The 13,681-nt window shown below is 46.2% G+C and overlaps 1 protein-coding gene across 7 annotated transcripts in view; it reads left to right on the top strand.

Moving 5' to 3' along the window:
* The window catches only part of col13a1 (collagen, type XIII, alpha 1), a 69,119-nt gene that overhangs the window by 31,454 nt on the left and 23,984 nt on the right, over nucleotides 1-13,681 (top strand). For 5 of the 7 annotated variants that reach the window (XR_008415784.1, XM_053874694.1, XM_053874693.1 and 2 more), the window contains exons 4-13: nucleotides 1,776-1,802; nucleotides 3,594-3,629; nucleotides 5,487-5,513; nucleotides 9,308-9,358; nucleotides 10,890-10,925; nucleotides 11,036-11,062; nucleotides 11,268-11,294; nucleotides 13,107-13,133; nucleotides 13,207-13,233; nucleotides 13,356-13,382. Coding sequence is in view for 6 of the 7 variants with exons in the window: in XM_053874694.1 (XP_053730669.1) it covers nucleotides 1,776-1,802; nucleotides 3,594-3,629; nucleotides 5,487-5,513; nucleotides 9,308-9,358; nucleotides 10,890-10,925; nucleotides 11,036-11,062; nucleotides 11,268-11,294; nucleotides 13,107-13,133; nucleotides 13,207-13,233; nucleotides 13,356-13,382 (312 nt within the window). In the remaining variant the exon portion in view is untranslated. The remainder of the gene's footprint in view (nucleotides 1-1,775; nucleotides 1,803-3,593; nucleotides 3,630-5,486; nucleotides 5,514-9,307; nucleotides 9,359-10,889; nucleotides 10,926-11,035; nucleotides 11,063-11,267; nucleotides 11,295-13,106; nucleotides 13,134-13,206; nucleotides 13,234-13,355; nucleotides 13,383-13,681) is intronic. The other 2 variants (XM_053874691.1, XM_053874692.1) reach the window with 2 other exon arrangements.

Below are 13,681 nucleotides of genomic sequence, written 5' to 3'. Positions count from 1 at the left end.
ACTAGAGGGCTACACACCGCCCTCTTTGCCACTCACTTCTGCTCTGACTGTTCAGTCCAGGACGGAGTTGTCTTGACTTGACATGTGGTCTCTTACAGGTTAAGACAAAGAGACTGTCAGTTGACCCGAGTTCATCTGCAAAATCTCTATAATAGCTATCGCTGCATACGATATCCATACCAGATATCTCAACAGCGATGCAACACGTGATTTTGGGAAGTAATTTTCAGAAAAAGATAAACAATATAATCCAAGAGAATGTGACAGTCAGTTGTTTGCCATTGGCTCGCTTCATCTGTCAATCAGGGGCCAGCAGGAAATGACAAGTGGCTCGTGTTGCAGTACTAATATCTTGAATGTTCATGTCCAGATATAGATACTCATATTATTAATGTTCAGAAAACAGACATGGCTGCAATGACATTATGCTTCAGAAGGAAAATAGCAACAGAGTGACTTGCTGCTCCATGTGGACCTTGTTTTTGGGGTCACCTCTTTGAATGTCAATGTTCTCCTGCTAAAAAGACAATGCATGCTTGACCTGCACGAGTAGAGCAGTGTAACTGCAGCGTGTTGTGCATTTGATTTGGGTAATCCATCGGTTTTATCATCAACAGCTGTCTGGTTTCATAAATTGTGTTTGAAGTGGTTGGAGAGACTCGTCATCATCCTCATCAAACTGCTCAGTGACCTTGGCCTTCAGAGGAATGATCCCTTCCCCTGTAATTTGTCAACCATCTGTATTTCAAGTCAGCGAGGCTGTTTCATATCCGTAACCACAAAAGCCCACATGACACTCCCCGCTCCGGAGTATTTGCTGGGTTTTACGACTTATCTTAGTATATTTTATCGAGCAGATACAGATGAGTGTTGAGCACACAGTCCCCAGTCAACGCTCGAGCGAAGCATGAGCTTCTGGTTGCCACGGTAAATGAAACCTTCTCTGAGTCAGTCCCACCATGGTCCCCCTCCTGCCCCATTCATCCAGCACTTCTTGGCCAAATTGAAGCCACATGTTCAAGTGTGTAAGTCAAGAAAAGGGTTCCTTCCTGCAGTGTGACCTCTGAACCTGACCCAGCCTTCGACGGGCCGTCGCTCATGCGGCATGTTCTCACTCGCCACCAGGCGCTGTGATGGGTGCAGCGAGTGCCAGTCCCACCTCTACCCCGAGCGCTGCCGCAGCACCGTCGCAGCGTCTGGCCGCATTCAGGTCGGGTCTTGTTGGTCCTGTTTGATGTCCATTGAGGTTTTGGACAAGGCCATGGGACTTTGTACAAATGAGAAGGTTTAGAGCTCCGGTGTGTTCTCCAAAGCTGCTCAGCACTTCCGCTTGATTGTTTTCTGTGAGGAGTGAATGGCAATAATAAGAAAGTCCAGAGTCAAGAGTTCCTGTTTGAGCAGTTCCATCCTCCTCTGAGGAGTGCGTGTGGTGCTTCCGTGCTGGAACAAAACCCACTTGACTGTGTGCTTCCAGCCCTATTGTGTCCCTGCTCCTCCAGATTAAAGTTTGATGAGCGCCTCCCCGGTGCAGGTTGTCTCAGGAAGCAACCGCCGCCACGTCATTCATCTTCCTTCCTCCTGAGAAACCCGGGCATGCTTCTTCTCCGTTTGCATGGATCTTCCTGATGAAATGAAACACACTCTCTCGTGGCGTCACTTCAGTCCTAACATAGTGAAGTTCAGACAACGTGCATGGCTGAAGACTGGGTGTTTTGAAAATGTCGAATGCAATCTGTTAAAATCTGTTTGTATCACCCTTTTCTCGCCCTTTTCAGGGTCCACCTGGACGACCAGGCTTTCCGGTAACTGTCTTTTTAACATTTGTCTCTCTGTATGTTTTGTATTTGCTTGTGTAGAGAGCAACTACTGCTGTGCACTTTGCTTCTCCTCCCTCTAATGAGATAATAGTAGTAAGTAGAAGTCAATGTGTCCACCAGCTGTGATGAGATGGCAGCCAGACAAGGTCTGTAGGTTATTTTGGCTGCTCCGATCTGGGTATCTTCACTTTGGCCTGGATTCTATTCAGACTCCACGACAGAACAAGTTCATACTCTTGCACTCTCAAATGAAACTAAATCTCCAGCCAGTAAAGCAGTTTTTTTTAGCTAATAAGTACAAGATACTCAGCACGGTGGGAGTCAGTTCAGCCTGTCCATAACATTTAATAACCTCATGACCGAGTTCTGATGCATTTCCTCTGCCAAGGAGGTAGTGTTTTCCACGGCGTTGGTTTGTGTGTCCGCCTGTCTGTGCTCAAAATAACTCGGACGGAATATTCAGGAGATATGTGGCACGAGGAATACATGGATAGATTGTGAGAGGCGGGACTTTATTGGCAGAGGTTTTTCAAGTCCATATTGGACGTGTTGTAGTCTGTGGTCTGTGTCTCGTTGAAAGAAAACCCTCCACTCATTTCCCTGCTGATTATGTTCAGTCAGTTTCCTCAAGATGAGTGATGAGATGAGCAGAGTCAGAGGCGACCAGCTGAATAACAAACAGAGATGTGGAGGCACAAAAGTCGCACAAATATAATGTTAACAATCAGGGTTTCTGCTGCGTTACTGCAGTTTTAATTCAGATTAAGTTGGTATCAGTTCTGCGCCCGAATGTCGTGATATGGATTGATGTGAGTTCATGGAGGGATTCAGGATGTTGTTTTCACTGATGAAGCTTGAAGTTAGAGATGTGCAGGATGTTAGAGGTGTTCGTAATGTTAATGAGATTCTGGTCGCGGGATCATGTTGTCCATGAGGTTCATTACTCTGTCCCAGTCTTTCGTTAAGTTCATGAGGTTCCTCAGCTTCACTATGGTAGAGATGTCCATGAGGTTCATCGTGTTTGGGACATTAAAGCACTGCAGGATGTTTGAGACATTCAGGACATTGAGATCATTCTTGGCTTTCAGGACTTTAGGGATGTCTATTAGGTTTGGCACGTGCGAGACATTCAGGGCGTTGAGGGAATATATGAGGTTCAGACATTCATGAAGATAAGGCAGTTCCTGAAGTTGAGGGTGTTCTGGGCCTTCATTTGGTTCTTGACGTTCATGAGGTTCTTAACATTCAAGATGGCCACATGATTCAGGGAACACGAGGTCCACACTAAAGTGGAGAGATGTACAGGATGTTAGCGGTGTGAAAGAAAGACCAACATCAGCAAGAGACTGCAGCAGATATCGCTAAATCTTCATGACAATTTGGCCAGATTGGTTGTCCTTTCCCTTCATATCATGATGTAAATGAGGGTGATATTTGGAGGGAAAGCAAGATCTTCCTGGGTCTTGATCTGCTGCCTTCCCGCTCAGTGCGTGGGGTGGACAGAGTGAGCAGCTGGTGGCGCAGAGACGTGGTGAGAGCTAGCCGGATGAGTGACCTCCCTCTGACTGCTGCATGAGCCTGGACGCTGGCTGCGCTGCTCCTCTGTGCATCATCGCTAGTCCAGCTGTCACACCGCCCGTGTGCTTCTCTCATCGAGCCTCCTAACAGCAGCTCTTCATCGTGACAAAAAGGCTGTGCCTGCCTCCTGCAGCGATTCGCTTCAGTCCTAATGCTTCATCTACTTCATTGTAACTTGAATCTTTTAATGGTCACTAGGGTGATAGAGGAAGTAATGGGATTCCAGGAAGAATGGTGAGTGAGATGACTTTGTGCATTCGGTTCATAACTAGAGTTGTTTTCTCGACACTGATTCACAACTTTAGAATAGCAAACCTAGCGCCTCTGTCATGGTGGCTCAGGAGAACAGACCCAAACGCTAAAATCGCTGCTGGTGTACAGAGGACTCAAACAACAAGTATACTTTTAACATGGCTTAATACAAAGAAAATACAGAAAACAGGGCACGAACAGGAATCGATGAAACTAAGGGCGTCGCCACCAAAACGCGGAGCGAGGGAAACACACAGGGACGGGGAAAAACCTGTAACAGAAAACAGGCCAATTAAAGTCAAGCCTAACTAACGCTCACACGAAGCACAAAGCTAATGGCTAAAGGCAGAAAACAAACCAAGAAAAAAATCCAAGAAGGGGCAGTAAAGACACGCACGCTCTAAGAGTTATCAAACACGCTAGGGGACAAAGTCACGAGAGGAAGACGCGAAGTAACACAGACTGAAAGCAAGGTGTTGAAATCTGTGCAGCTCGATTAGCGGATGGGTTCCAGCTGTGCTGCTGTGAAGGCGGACAGGGAACGACATACAAGACAACTGGAAGTAACAAAATAAAGGCTCACAGAAAGCGAACATAACCTCAGAACATGTGCATTCAGGTAACCACGTCACATAGTCACCTGCGGCCTCCTGGATTCATTTAACGTCTTAGGACTACAGAGAACCCCTGACATGCTTTTACTCCTGCAGCCTTTAACCTCATCGGCTGATACACGTGGAACTGTTGCAGTAACACAAACTAAATGGATCAGATGTTGAGAGGAGTGTGGGAACTGTGTGTTGGGTCTCACTCTCGCACATTTCAGCACTGACAAGCAAATCAATTTGGAATTACAGTAACTTCTCTGTGACAGACTCCACTTTATCCTCTAGTATCTGCCCCCTTTTTATGTTTTTTTTTTCAGATTTATTGTCGCAGTATCTTTGTGTTTAATTAGTCTATTGCAGTGTTTTCCGCTGGAATCAGAGTAAGAACTAAAGTGTTCTGATGGAGGAGCGGAGCAGGACCCAAGTGTGATGAGGAACTCACAGGAGGTTAGGTGTGGAGCGAGCACAATCCTGAATGTAACACAACAATAAAATATAGAACAGGAGGCGTCGCTGAGGCAGGAGAAAACAAAGCAAAGTCAAAATGTCCAAAACAGAAGCGTCTGAGAGAAGTTCATAAGTGGGGAAAGAGAGTCCAACAAAAAGCATCACCAAACCGGGAGAATCGTAAATCTGTAAACAGAGAGACAAAACACAACAAACAGCAATAAGAAATCACAAAACAAACTAGGAAACACACAGAAGGAACAGAGTGGATCTGGCACATGCTGCTGGAGTTCAGGTGCTTATGAGCTGTTGATGCCGATTAGATGATTGACTCCAGCCGTGTGCCATGAACCAGGAAATAAAAATAACCAAAATAAAAGTGAATCATGACAAAGTCCCATCTCAGCTTTGTCAATTATGTCTCGAAGGTTTAGACATCTCACTGTTCATTCCACCGTCCCAGTGTCGACTGAACCACAGGAACATTAGTGGGTCTTTTGTGGCTCACAAGGACGTGATCTGCTACAACATGATATTGACAGTAGCAACCGGTTTGACCCAACTCACCTCATCTTGTTCAGTTCTGAGGATGTTTTTACCACAGACGCTTGACTACAGTCGACTGATGCCTGAACAAACAAGCCATTGTCGGTGTCCCACCGAGCCGCGTGGAGTCTGCTGCATGTCCTGGTCCCTCTCCAAGCCTCTAACCCTGGTTCCTCTTTCTCTTGTCTCTCTCCTCCCTTCACACGTTTTTGCATGCGTCTGCTGTGACTGATCCCAGGGCTTAAAGGGACACGCAGGGGACAAGGTAAGTTTAGGGCATGTCATAAGTCACGTGAGCATCTCACACATACTCGTGCATCTGAGCTCAACTGCTGTGTCGTGTAGCTGCTGCAATGAGATAGACAACAGCAGTCACCTGGATATACATGTTCTCAAAAACCACCAACAAAACAAAATGTTGAAATAAGCTTCCCCCTCCCTCCCTTCTCTCCTATTGGCTGTTAGTCGCTGTCAGTATTAGTCGCCGACTCATCATCTACAAAGCTGACTCTGCTGCATTAAAATAAAACTATTTCTGAGTGAATCATATTCAGTCCCGAAAAGAAACAAAGTGCAGAATTGTTGCATGACAGCTGGATGTTCTGATCTTGGTGGAGAGCATGGAAGCCTGTTCTTCTAACCAAAAGATTGTCAGAGTGTCAGAAGAAGTGAAGCGAGTTAAAAGAAAGAGGGACGGGGGGCACCTGTCTGCGTCGTCAAATCCATGCTTTCACGACTCTATTCTGTATCAGTTCTGCTGGGCTTCATAGCTCCTTCTCCTTCCATTCATCTTTACTCTTGCAACAGATGACTATATCTTCAGAAAACATCATGGTTCACTCCTCCCAACCGCATCTGTCAGTCTGTCCACAACATTAGCAAACAGGAACGGTCTGAGAGCTGATCCTGGTGAATCCCTTCGCTCCTACACTATGCCTCACTGCCCTCATACATGTCGTGCGCAACCCTCACATGACCTCCCCATTCACCTTCACCATTCCTCCTCTATCCCCCCCCCCCCCAAGTTTCTTTGTAAACTTCAACTTGTTTTCTCTCTTCATCTTCTCTCTCTTCTTCTCTCTTCTCTTTCTCTCCTGGCTGTTCTTTGTAGTTTCCTCGTTTTCCAGGGTGGTTGGATGATTTTTCAGGATAACAGATAACAGGAGCCTCAGTGTTCGAGGCTTTTTCCCCATCTTATATAGAGCTGATATCTACTGTCAGACCAGAGGCGACAGAGGTCGAGTGTGCACTTAGTTGTAAAATGAAGCGTCAGTAATAACAACCACTAAAGTGAGAGCATGTTGGATGGAGGGAATAATGAGAAGAAATGAAAATGGAAGCAGGTCAAATAGCCAACATTTTTCACTCATTTGTGGGAGAAAGTTTCGTAGTCACTGTTGGAGAGCTCCTGAGGGCCAGTGCTGCTCAAACCAGGGCTGAATTCGATCGTAAATCTTGTAAAATACTCACATGACTTCGTCATATTCCATTCCATTTTCAGTAAGTGTATCATGACATTGGTGGTCGAAACCCAAACACACGATTGAACATAGAACCATGACTCCAAATCAGCAAAACTACAAACCATGACAGAAATAAGGTTTATTGCTGTCTGCAGTGGAAGAGCGTGCGGACGATAAAGAGACTGCTGCTGCTGCGCTGGACCGAGACTCGGTACAGCCCAGACCTGGCCGACTGGAAATCGTGTCAGCGCTGTGGCTTCACAAGCTGGAGTCTCACACTTCAAAACACACAACAGAAATGAACCTGCTTCTTGAAACGAACCCCAGGAACGCTCGGGTCAAACTTGGCTCTCTATAGATGTTGTTTACATGTTTAGTCGGAAACATCTACCCTGGGAGTGATTGTCGTAGAACATGTGACAAGAGACTAGCTCAAGTGAAACCACATGGCTGCTCACGTCGTCTGGGGCCGTGGCTCATTAATGGGAATCTAATAAAAGGGCAAAATATCAGAATTACAAGCTCATCTAGAATAAAACGATACAGTAAGCCCTTCAAAGTATTAGCTAATATTTGAACAAGATGTTTTCATTCTTACTGCACAATGAAAATCCATCCTTTTCCTAACTCCACATGAAAAAGCAATCACAACAAGCCTTCAGCTGCAGCTGGGCCAACAACAGCAGACCTTCCTGGTCCAGAGCACTGCGATCTCTGAGGAAAATGTATCACATGACACAACAATTCTGGACTGTGATGCGTCAACTAAACTGGATTCGACTCTGCAGAACCAGTCTGAGAGTGAGACAAAAGTCTTCAGCAGATGAAGTGTGTATTCTTTTCAGAATTGCATTTATTCTGGGAAGTGTAGAGTCTCAGTGGTCATGTAGGTGGAGCTTTGGATGTTGGAGTTATTGGTGATAAACTGGATCGTAGATCAAAAAGGAAACACCGCCCCTCCGATGTCAGTATGGAAGCCACTCAGACAACGCATGAGTAAGAGTGTTTCCAGAACCAGCTTCTGTGGTTTGTGGCTGTGGAAGCTACTGGAAGCTTGGTCAAGCCACGAAAAGTCTAACAGAACATTCAGGAGAAGGATTCTTATATATGTCGAGGATGAAACAATGCATAACTGCGCCGATGTTTGTTGACAAGTTCCCAGACCTGGCAGCAGCTCTGGTCTTCTCAGGTCTGTGAAGAGCATGAGGCTTCCCAGTTATCAGCATCCTAGCAGGACATCCAGCTAGCCAGCACTCCTCCCCACAACTTATGGCAGATTCAGCTCATCATTTCAGAGCCTTCTATATTGGCATTGGAACGCTGTAGTGCAAGTTTATTTTAAAGAGAAACTAGAGGTCATGTGCTTCCCAGGATGACAGAGCAGGGAACTCCTCCTCCGAGTCAACGTGTTAGGAACATGGAATATCTGGCTCAGACTTGGCTTCGGTCCTACTAACCTGGCACAGGTTGTGTGTGGTTCAGGTCACATTCATGTTATTGTACATCAATACAACAATTTGGAGCTTTTATTTTGGTTGGATCTGTTTCAGTGAGTGCAGAAATATCAGAAAAGTCTGGAAAAAGTAATTTCACTAAATGACTGAAGACACTGAGAGCAAGGGGGGTAGAAAGATGAACATACTGTCTGAAAATCTAGAAAACATAATCATGGAAGCGTTCCCGCCATAGCGTGCAGATATAGCAAACTAGCTCTTCCTGTGTTCATGAGAAGCACTGCAAAATAAAAGCTTCATAAACCCTAGAGGCTTCAGATGGAGATGGTGCGATATGAAAATGTGTGTCTTTCCAAACAGGTTTCAATAACCTGAACATGTCACTCATGTCAACTACTCCAAATACTGCTTCACATCATTGGTTTATCTCGGTCTAAACGGAATGTGATCCAACATCCAAACAAGACGAGAAGTGCTGCAACAACACCATGTTTTCATGTCACAGCACAACAATGCCGGAACAATTATCAAGAATCAAACACAAAGGTTTTCCTCTTATCTCTAACCTCTATAAACCATCTACAACACGTAATGCAGAAAGATCTCGACCTGTTCACTAAGAGCAGAGGTGGGCAAAGTGCGGCCTGGGGGCCATAAGCAGCCCTATGCCTTTTTACATGTGACCATCGTGAGGTCAGAGCAAAAGCAAAACTTCTATTTGAATTTGAAATACTAAATAACAAAACCCGGAAAATGAATATGTAATAATCTTGAGTGAAAAACCTTGAAATAAAGTGCTTTTATAGAAATTGTACACATCAGCATACTATATTTTAAGCATATACCGTCGTGGCGTAACCTCACTTAAATTACAATATTCAATTTTCATTTAAGATTTTTTTTTTTACTTCTGTCCTTGTGGCTTTTGCCTTGCCGGCCCCTTCGCGTTAGTCCCAGGAAAGAATTTGGCCCCCACAACAATCTAACCGCCCACCCTTGACTTAGAGAATCCAAAAAGAATGAGTCAAACCCAAATGGCAGCAGTCGATCACACAGAGGAGGTGTGTTTGGGTTTGGACCTGGTGTGGTGATAAGCTGCCGGTGTAATTCACGTTTTTCCCCTCTTGTTTGCATTTGTCCAGGGCGCACCAGGGGAGCCGGGACTGTCCATCATTGGGCCGAGAGGACCTCCTGTAAGTGCTGCAACATTATCCGGTTCATCACATGGAGCTGTGGGGACCAGAGCATTTGAGCTTCCAGAACTGTGGGCTGAGCTTCCGAGCCAAAGCCTTTTTCATACACAACAGGAAAATGCAATTGATAGCATAATGAGGCGTAATTACCTCGCGTGTGTGGATATAGCAGCCCTGCTCAAGGGCTTTGGATGTGTGATTTGGCCATGGAGCGGATTATTACTCCGGCTAGTTTTATGAGGAGACAAAGTGAGTGGTTGGTCCTCTATTGTTCTGGAGCCAGCGCTACATTTCCCCAGTCTCCGGAGAACCGCTCATATCTGGTACAATAAGATCTTTGGTCTGCAGTAGCTGGAACATGTGTTTTTCACATTGGAAGTTATTATTATAATCTCGACCCCAATCTCTCTGATGCTTATGGACATGTTTGATGAAAAACAGTCTGGTGGAGGTTCCGTCCCAGCGGGACTCAGACCTCCGTCTGCCAATCACTCAGCAGATCATGGCAGACGGTGGCAGACAAGCTTCTCACCCTCAGTGTTTCTGAGCTTTTGGGCCTCATTTGAAGGTTGATCGATTCAGCATTTGTATGTTTTAGTTGTTTGTTTTTTTTTGTTTTACCAGGAGGAAGAAATTGTCTTGAGCCATCCTGGTATCCTAGATGCTCCAGTGATGTTGACTGTTATATACAGTTATATGTTATATACAGAGATATATAATCTCATCTTTTATGGAATACATGTAGTAATACTGAGGTGTGGGTGGAATGGAGTGGCTGGGCAGGTCTGTACTCTGACAGTGCATTTCTAGCTTCTCATTCTGGTGTGAGGTAGGGATGGGCCATAACTTACCGATATACTGCCAAACACAGGCTGCATTGGACCTGCACACATGAACATGAGGAGACCGTGACGGCGCCGTGCTCCCCAGCTCAGCAGCGTTTGACAGCCGACACCAGCGTGTGACAGTTGTGGAGAGTGTGGTGGACTTTGGTTCACCATGTGGACACTGGTCGACTCTGAGTCTCTGGATCCCTGTTTCTTTGATGAGATGGAGTGGTCCTCATAGGTTCTCTGACGCGCTCATCTGCCTTGGTTCACATAGACACATGCAGCTCTCCCGCTGACAAGGAGACAACAGTTAGATATTGGATATTGGCGGCGGCGTCCTCTTCCACGTCCCCATTAGGCTTCACTGATGGAGGACACACTCTCACAGGCAGCGCTAATGCTACCAGCCGCCATCAGTTAGGGACCATCAACAAATTCTAAAGCCTCAAAGTATGAGTGAAATCTTCAATAAGGCCATGGAAAACAAGAGGCTGATTTAGGTTTGCTCGTGCTAAACTTAAAACATACATAAAACACAGCATGTATTCCTCATTTGCTTTAAGGAATATGCAGTTATTATATTATGCCAACTAACCTTTACTACTCGCGATCTCTTTATCTAGTACACTCTGAACGTTGATGGACAAAGACACTTGGTTTTGGGTGAGGCGTTCTAAACTGTCTCCTGTGTTCTCCTGCAGGGACAACCCGGAACAAGAGGATTCCCTGGTTTTCCTGTGAGTGAGCCCCATGTAGACGCAGAGGCAAACTCTGTTCTGAAGGCTGAAGCAACAGTTTCTTTTCTTTCTTTCACTCTCATATTAATCTTTCACTTTGTTCTCTTCAGGGTCCAATCGGGTTGGACGGCAAGCCTGTGAGTGTCTCAAGTTTCCTTTCTGAAATGATGATAATGAGCGTAACTAGGCTGAGAATGATTGTGTTCATCAATAAAATCATGGTTTGCGTTGCTATTTTTACGAGGGGTGGAGTCAACCCTGCCTCGGCTGCAGAAACGTCAGGATTGTATTTGTATTAGAGTAATTGGGCCACCGGCACTCACTGTTTAATTGCTCACGCAGGGTCAACATGGAGTCAAGGGAGACATGGTGAGTCCTGCGTTCAGCCTTTTGGAGGTGCATTTGTAATTCGATCTTCAAATGTTCAGAGTTCATGAGAAAGAAATTTGGGAAATACTGCTCATAAATTTAGTTGGAGGCCTCAGGGTCACCGGTGAAATGGCCCTAGTTCCCTGTGATTACCGATGCAAAGATGTGGCTGTCTGCGTGCCAGGTTTTCTGCCAGCAACCACAGTCTCAGACTCAAAGCTGGTCCTCTCCTCTGGCTTATTCTCAACATCTTCAGAACCAAGCCCGAATCCCACTAAGAGTGGAGTGATCATGAGGGCAGCCCGCGCCACCCCTCACTTCCCCATTGGTTCAGCATTCACTTGGATCATGTCAGAGAACCCAAACTAAGGCTCTTTGTTTTTTGACCCTAACATTGAGTCCTGCGCGTCACGTGTCAGTGTCGTGTGTCCCAATCCTCCTCACTGGCCGTTCACCACTTGAAATGATCCCTTCAAACCCAGGGAGCTCCGGAGCTGACTTGAAACCAGGTGGGAATATGAAGTATGGAGAGATGTCCAGGAGACCAAAGGACTTTATTCCAAAACAGTGTTGGACAGGTCAACAGGGACATGTTAGTAGCCAGGACGACTCTTCCCTTTGTTGACTTTCTCTGGTGTCACACGACGTCAGCAAGCCAAATGCTCCACCGTGTCCCACAACATGAACAATACAACATGGATGTTCAACAGTGGGTTTGGATTTCTTCTGAACAAACAACAGTGGGCTAGCAGTGGTTGCAGAAGCGTTGGAGCTGCCGTTTCCAAAACGTCTCCAACACTGGATATGCAGGAAATAAAACACAGCAAGGCAGCCAATGACACGCTGTCTTCATGTGTGACGTCATCAAGTGTTGTCCCAATTCTGAGGGACGTCAGTCACTTCACTTGGTCATTGGAGAGAGCTTGATAGTGGAGGGAGCTTGATAGTGGAGGGAGCTTGATAGTGGAGGGAGCTTCATAGTGGAGGGAGCTTGATAGTGGAGGGAGCTTGATAGTGGAGGGAGCTTCATAGTGGAGGGAGCTTCATAGTGGAGGGAGCTTCACAGTGGAGGGAGCTTCACAGTGGAGGGAGCTTCATAATGGAGGGACCTTCACAGTGGAGGGAGCTTCATAGTAGAGTGAGCTCGGAACCAAGTGCTACTGTTCAGTGCTCGTGTTAGAGGGAGACATGGGACATCTGGTCACTTGCTCGTTCATCAGCTCTCTTCAACTGTTTAACCAGTAGCACAAAGCAAAGGACGAAATCTTCAGAAGACCGAGAACAAAAAGGCAGTTAAGTGAAGCAGCCTAGATGTTGTGGCTGCCCTCATGCTCTGCTGCTTCCGTCGGCTGAGCCCCACCATCACTCCAGAGTGGGACGGGGGGAAGTCTTTGACTTGAACACTTCTTGTCCGGGCGGCAGTCGACCATCTGATGGAGCTGATGACTCATTTTCCTCCACTGCGTGTTGAATTTAAACAGTCTAGAAATGATGTTGACTAATGTGCTCATAATGAGCTGGCAATTTTCGCTGCGTCCTGACAAATGTCACGGAGCTTTGAGGCGCTGCTAATTGAGGGTTCACCTCCGCATGGGGCTTTTAAAGCGTCCTGCTGGGTCACCTCACCGAGACCATTCATCTTCGAGAGCCGACGTGCTGACAGGCGCTCACACTGTGCAGGGAGGAGGAAAGGCCTCCCAACACATCCCATCAGAATAAGCAGACCAGCGCTGACACAAATGGATGTTGAATTCAGCATTTTTGTCAATGCACGTCTGCACTTTAACCAGAGACAAACTGCTCTTTCTCCAGGGTCAGCGTGGTCCTAAAGGAATCCCGGTGAGTGAGACCGAGGCAGAGCTCCATGGTGTGTCCACAGTTTGTTCTTTACTCTGCTCTTGTCTTATTCCAGGGTGAACCAGGACCCAAGGGAGAGAAGGTAGGCTATGATAGTGCAAGCTTCAGATTCAAGTGCGACTATAAATCGGATTTACTCTGAGCATATTGTATTCGGCGTCATGAAAGACCAGTTGAGAGTAACTGCAGTTTTTGTTCCCTCAGGGTGTCTGCGGTGACTACACACATCGGGTAGGAAATACCTTTCCCTGTCAACCACTCCTCTACGGTTGTTATGCTGCTGTTTCTGCTCTGCAGATTCAGTGTTGATTGAGTGGTTGTCACTGTCTGACTGGAAACAGAAAATTGCAGAGTCGTGGACATGATCAGAGGTGGAAGCGGGGAAGAAGTGTGGTCTTGCCTTTTTAACTGTGATCCTCAGATGCAGTGGAGGATGGTCACTAGGAGGCGCTAAGGCGCTGGTCCTCCAGCAATGTCCGTAATTTGTGGACCACAATCAGCTACTTTTTTCGAATGGTCTGAACTCTGCG

The sequence above is a fragment of the Synchiropus splendidus genome, chromosome 9, assembly GCF_027744825.2.
Source record: "Synchiropus splendidus isolate RoL2022-P1 chromosome 9, RoL_Sspl_1.0, whole genome shotgun sequence".
Taxonomy (NCBI): Eukaryota; Metazoa; Chordata; class Actinopteri; order Syngnathiformes; family Callionymidae; genus Synchiropus; species Synchiropus splendidus.
The sequence above is the reverse complement of the archived record's forward strand: the minus strand, read 5'-3'. Positions and strand labels throughout refer to the sequence as shown.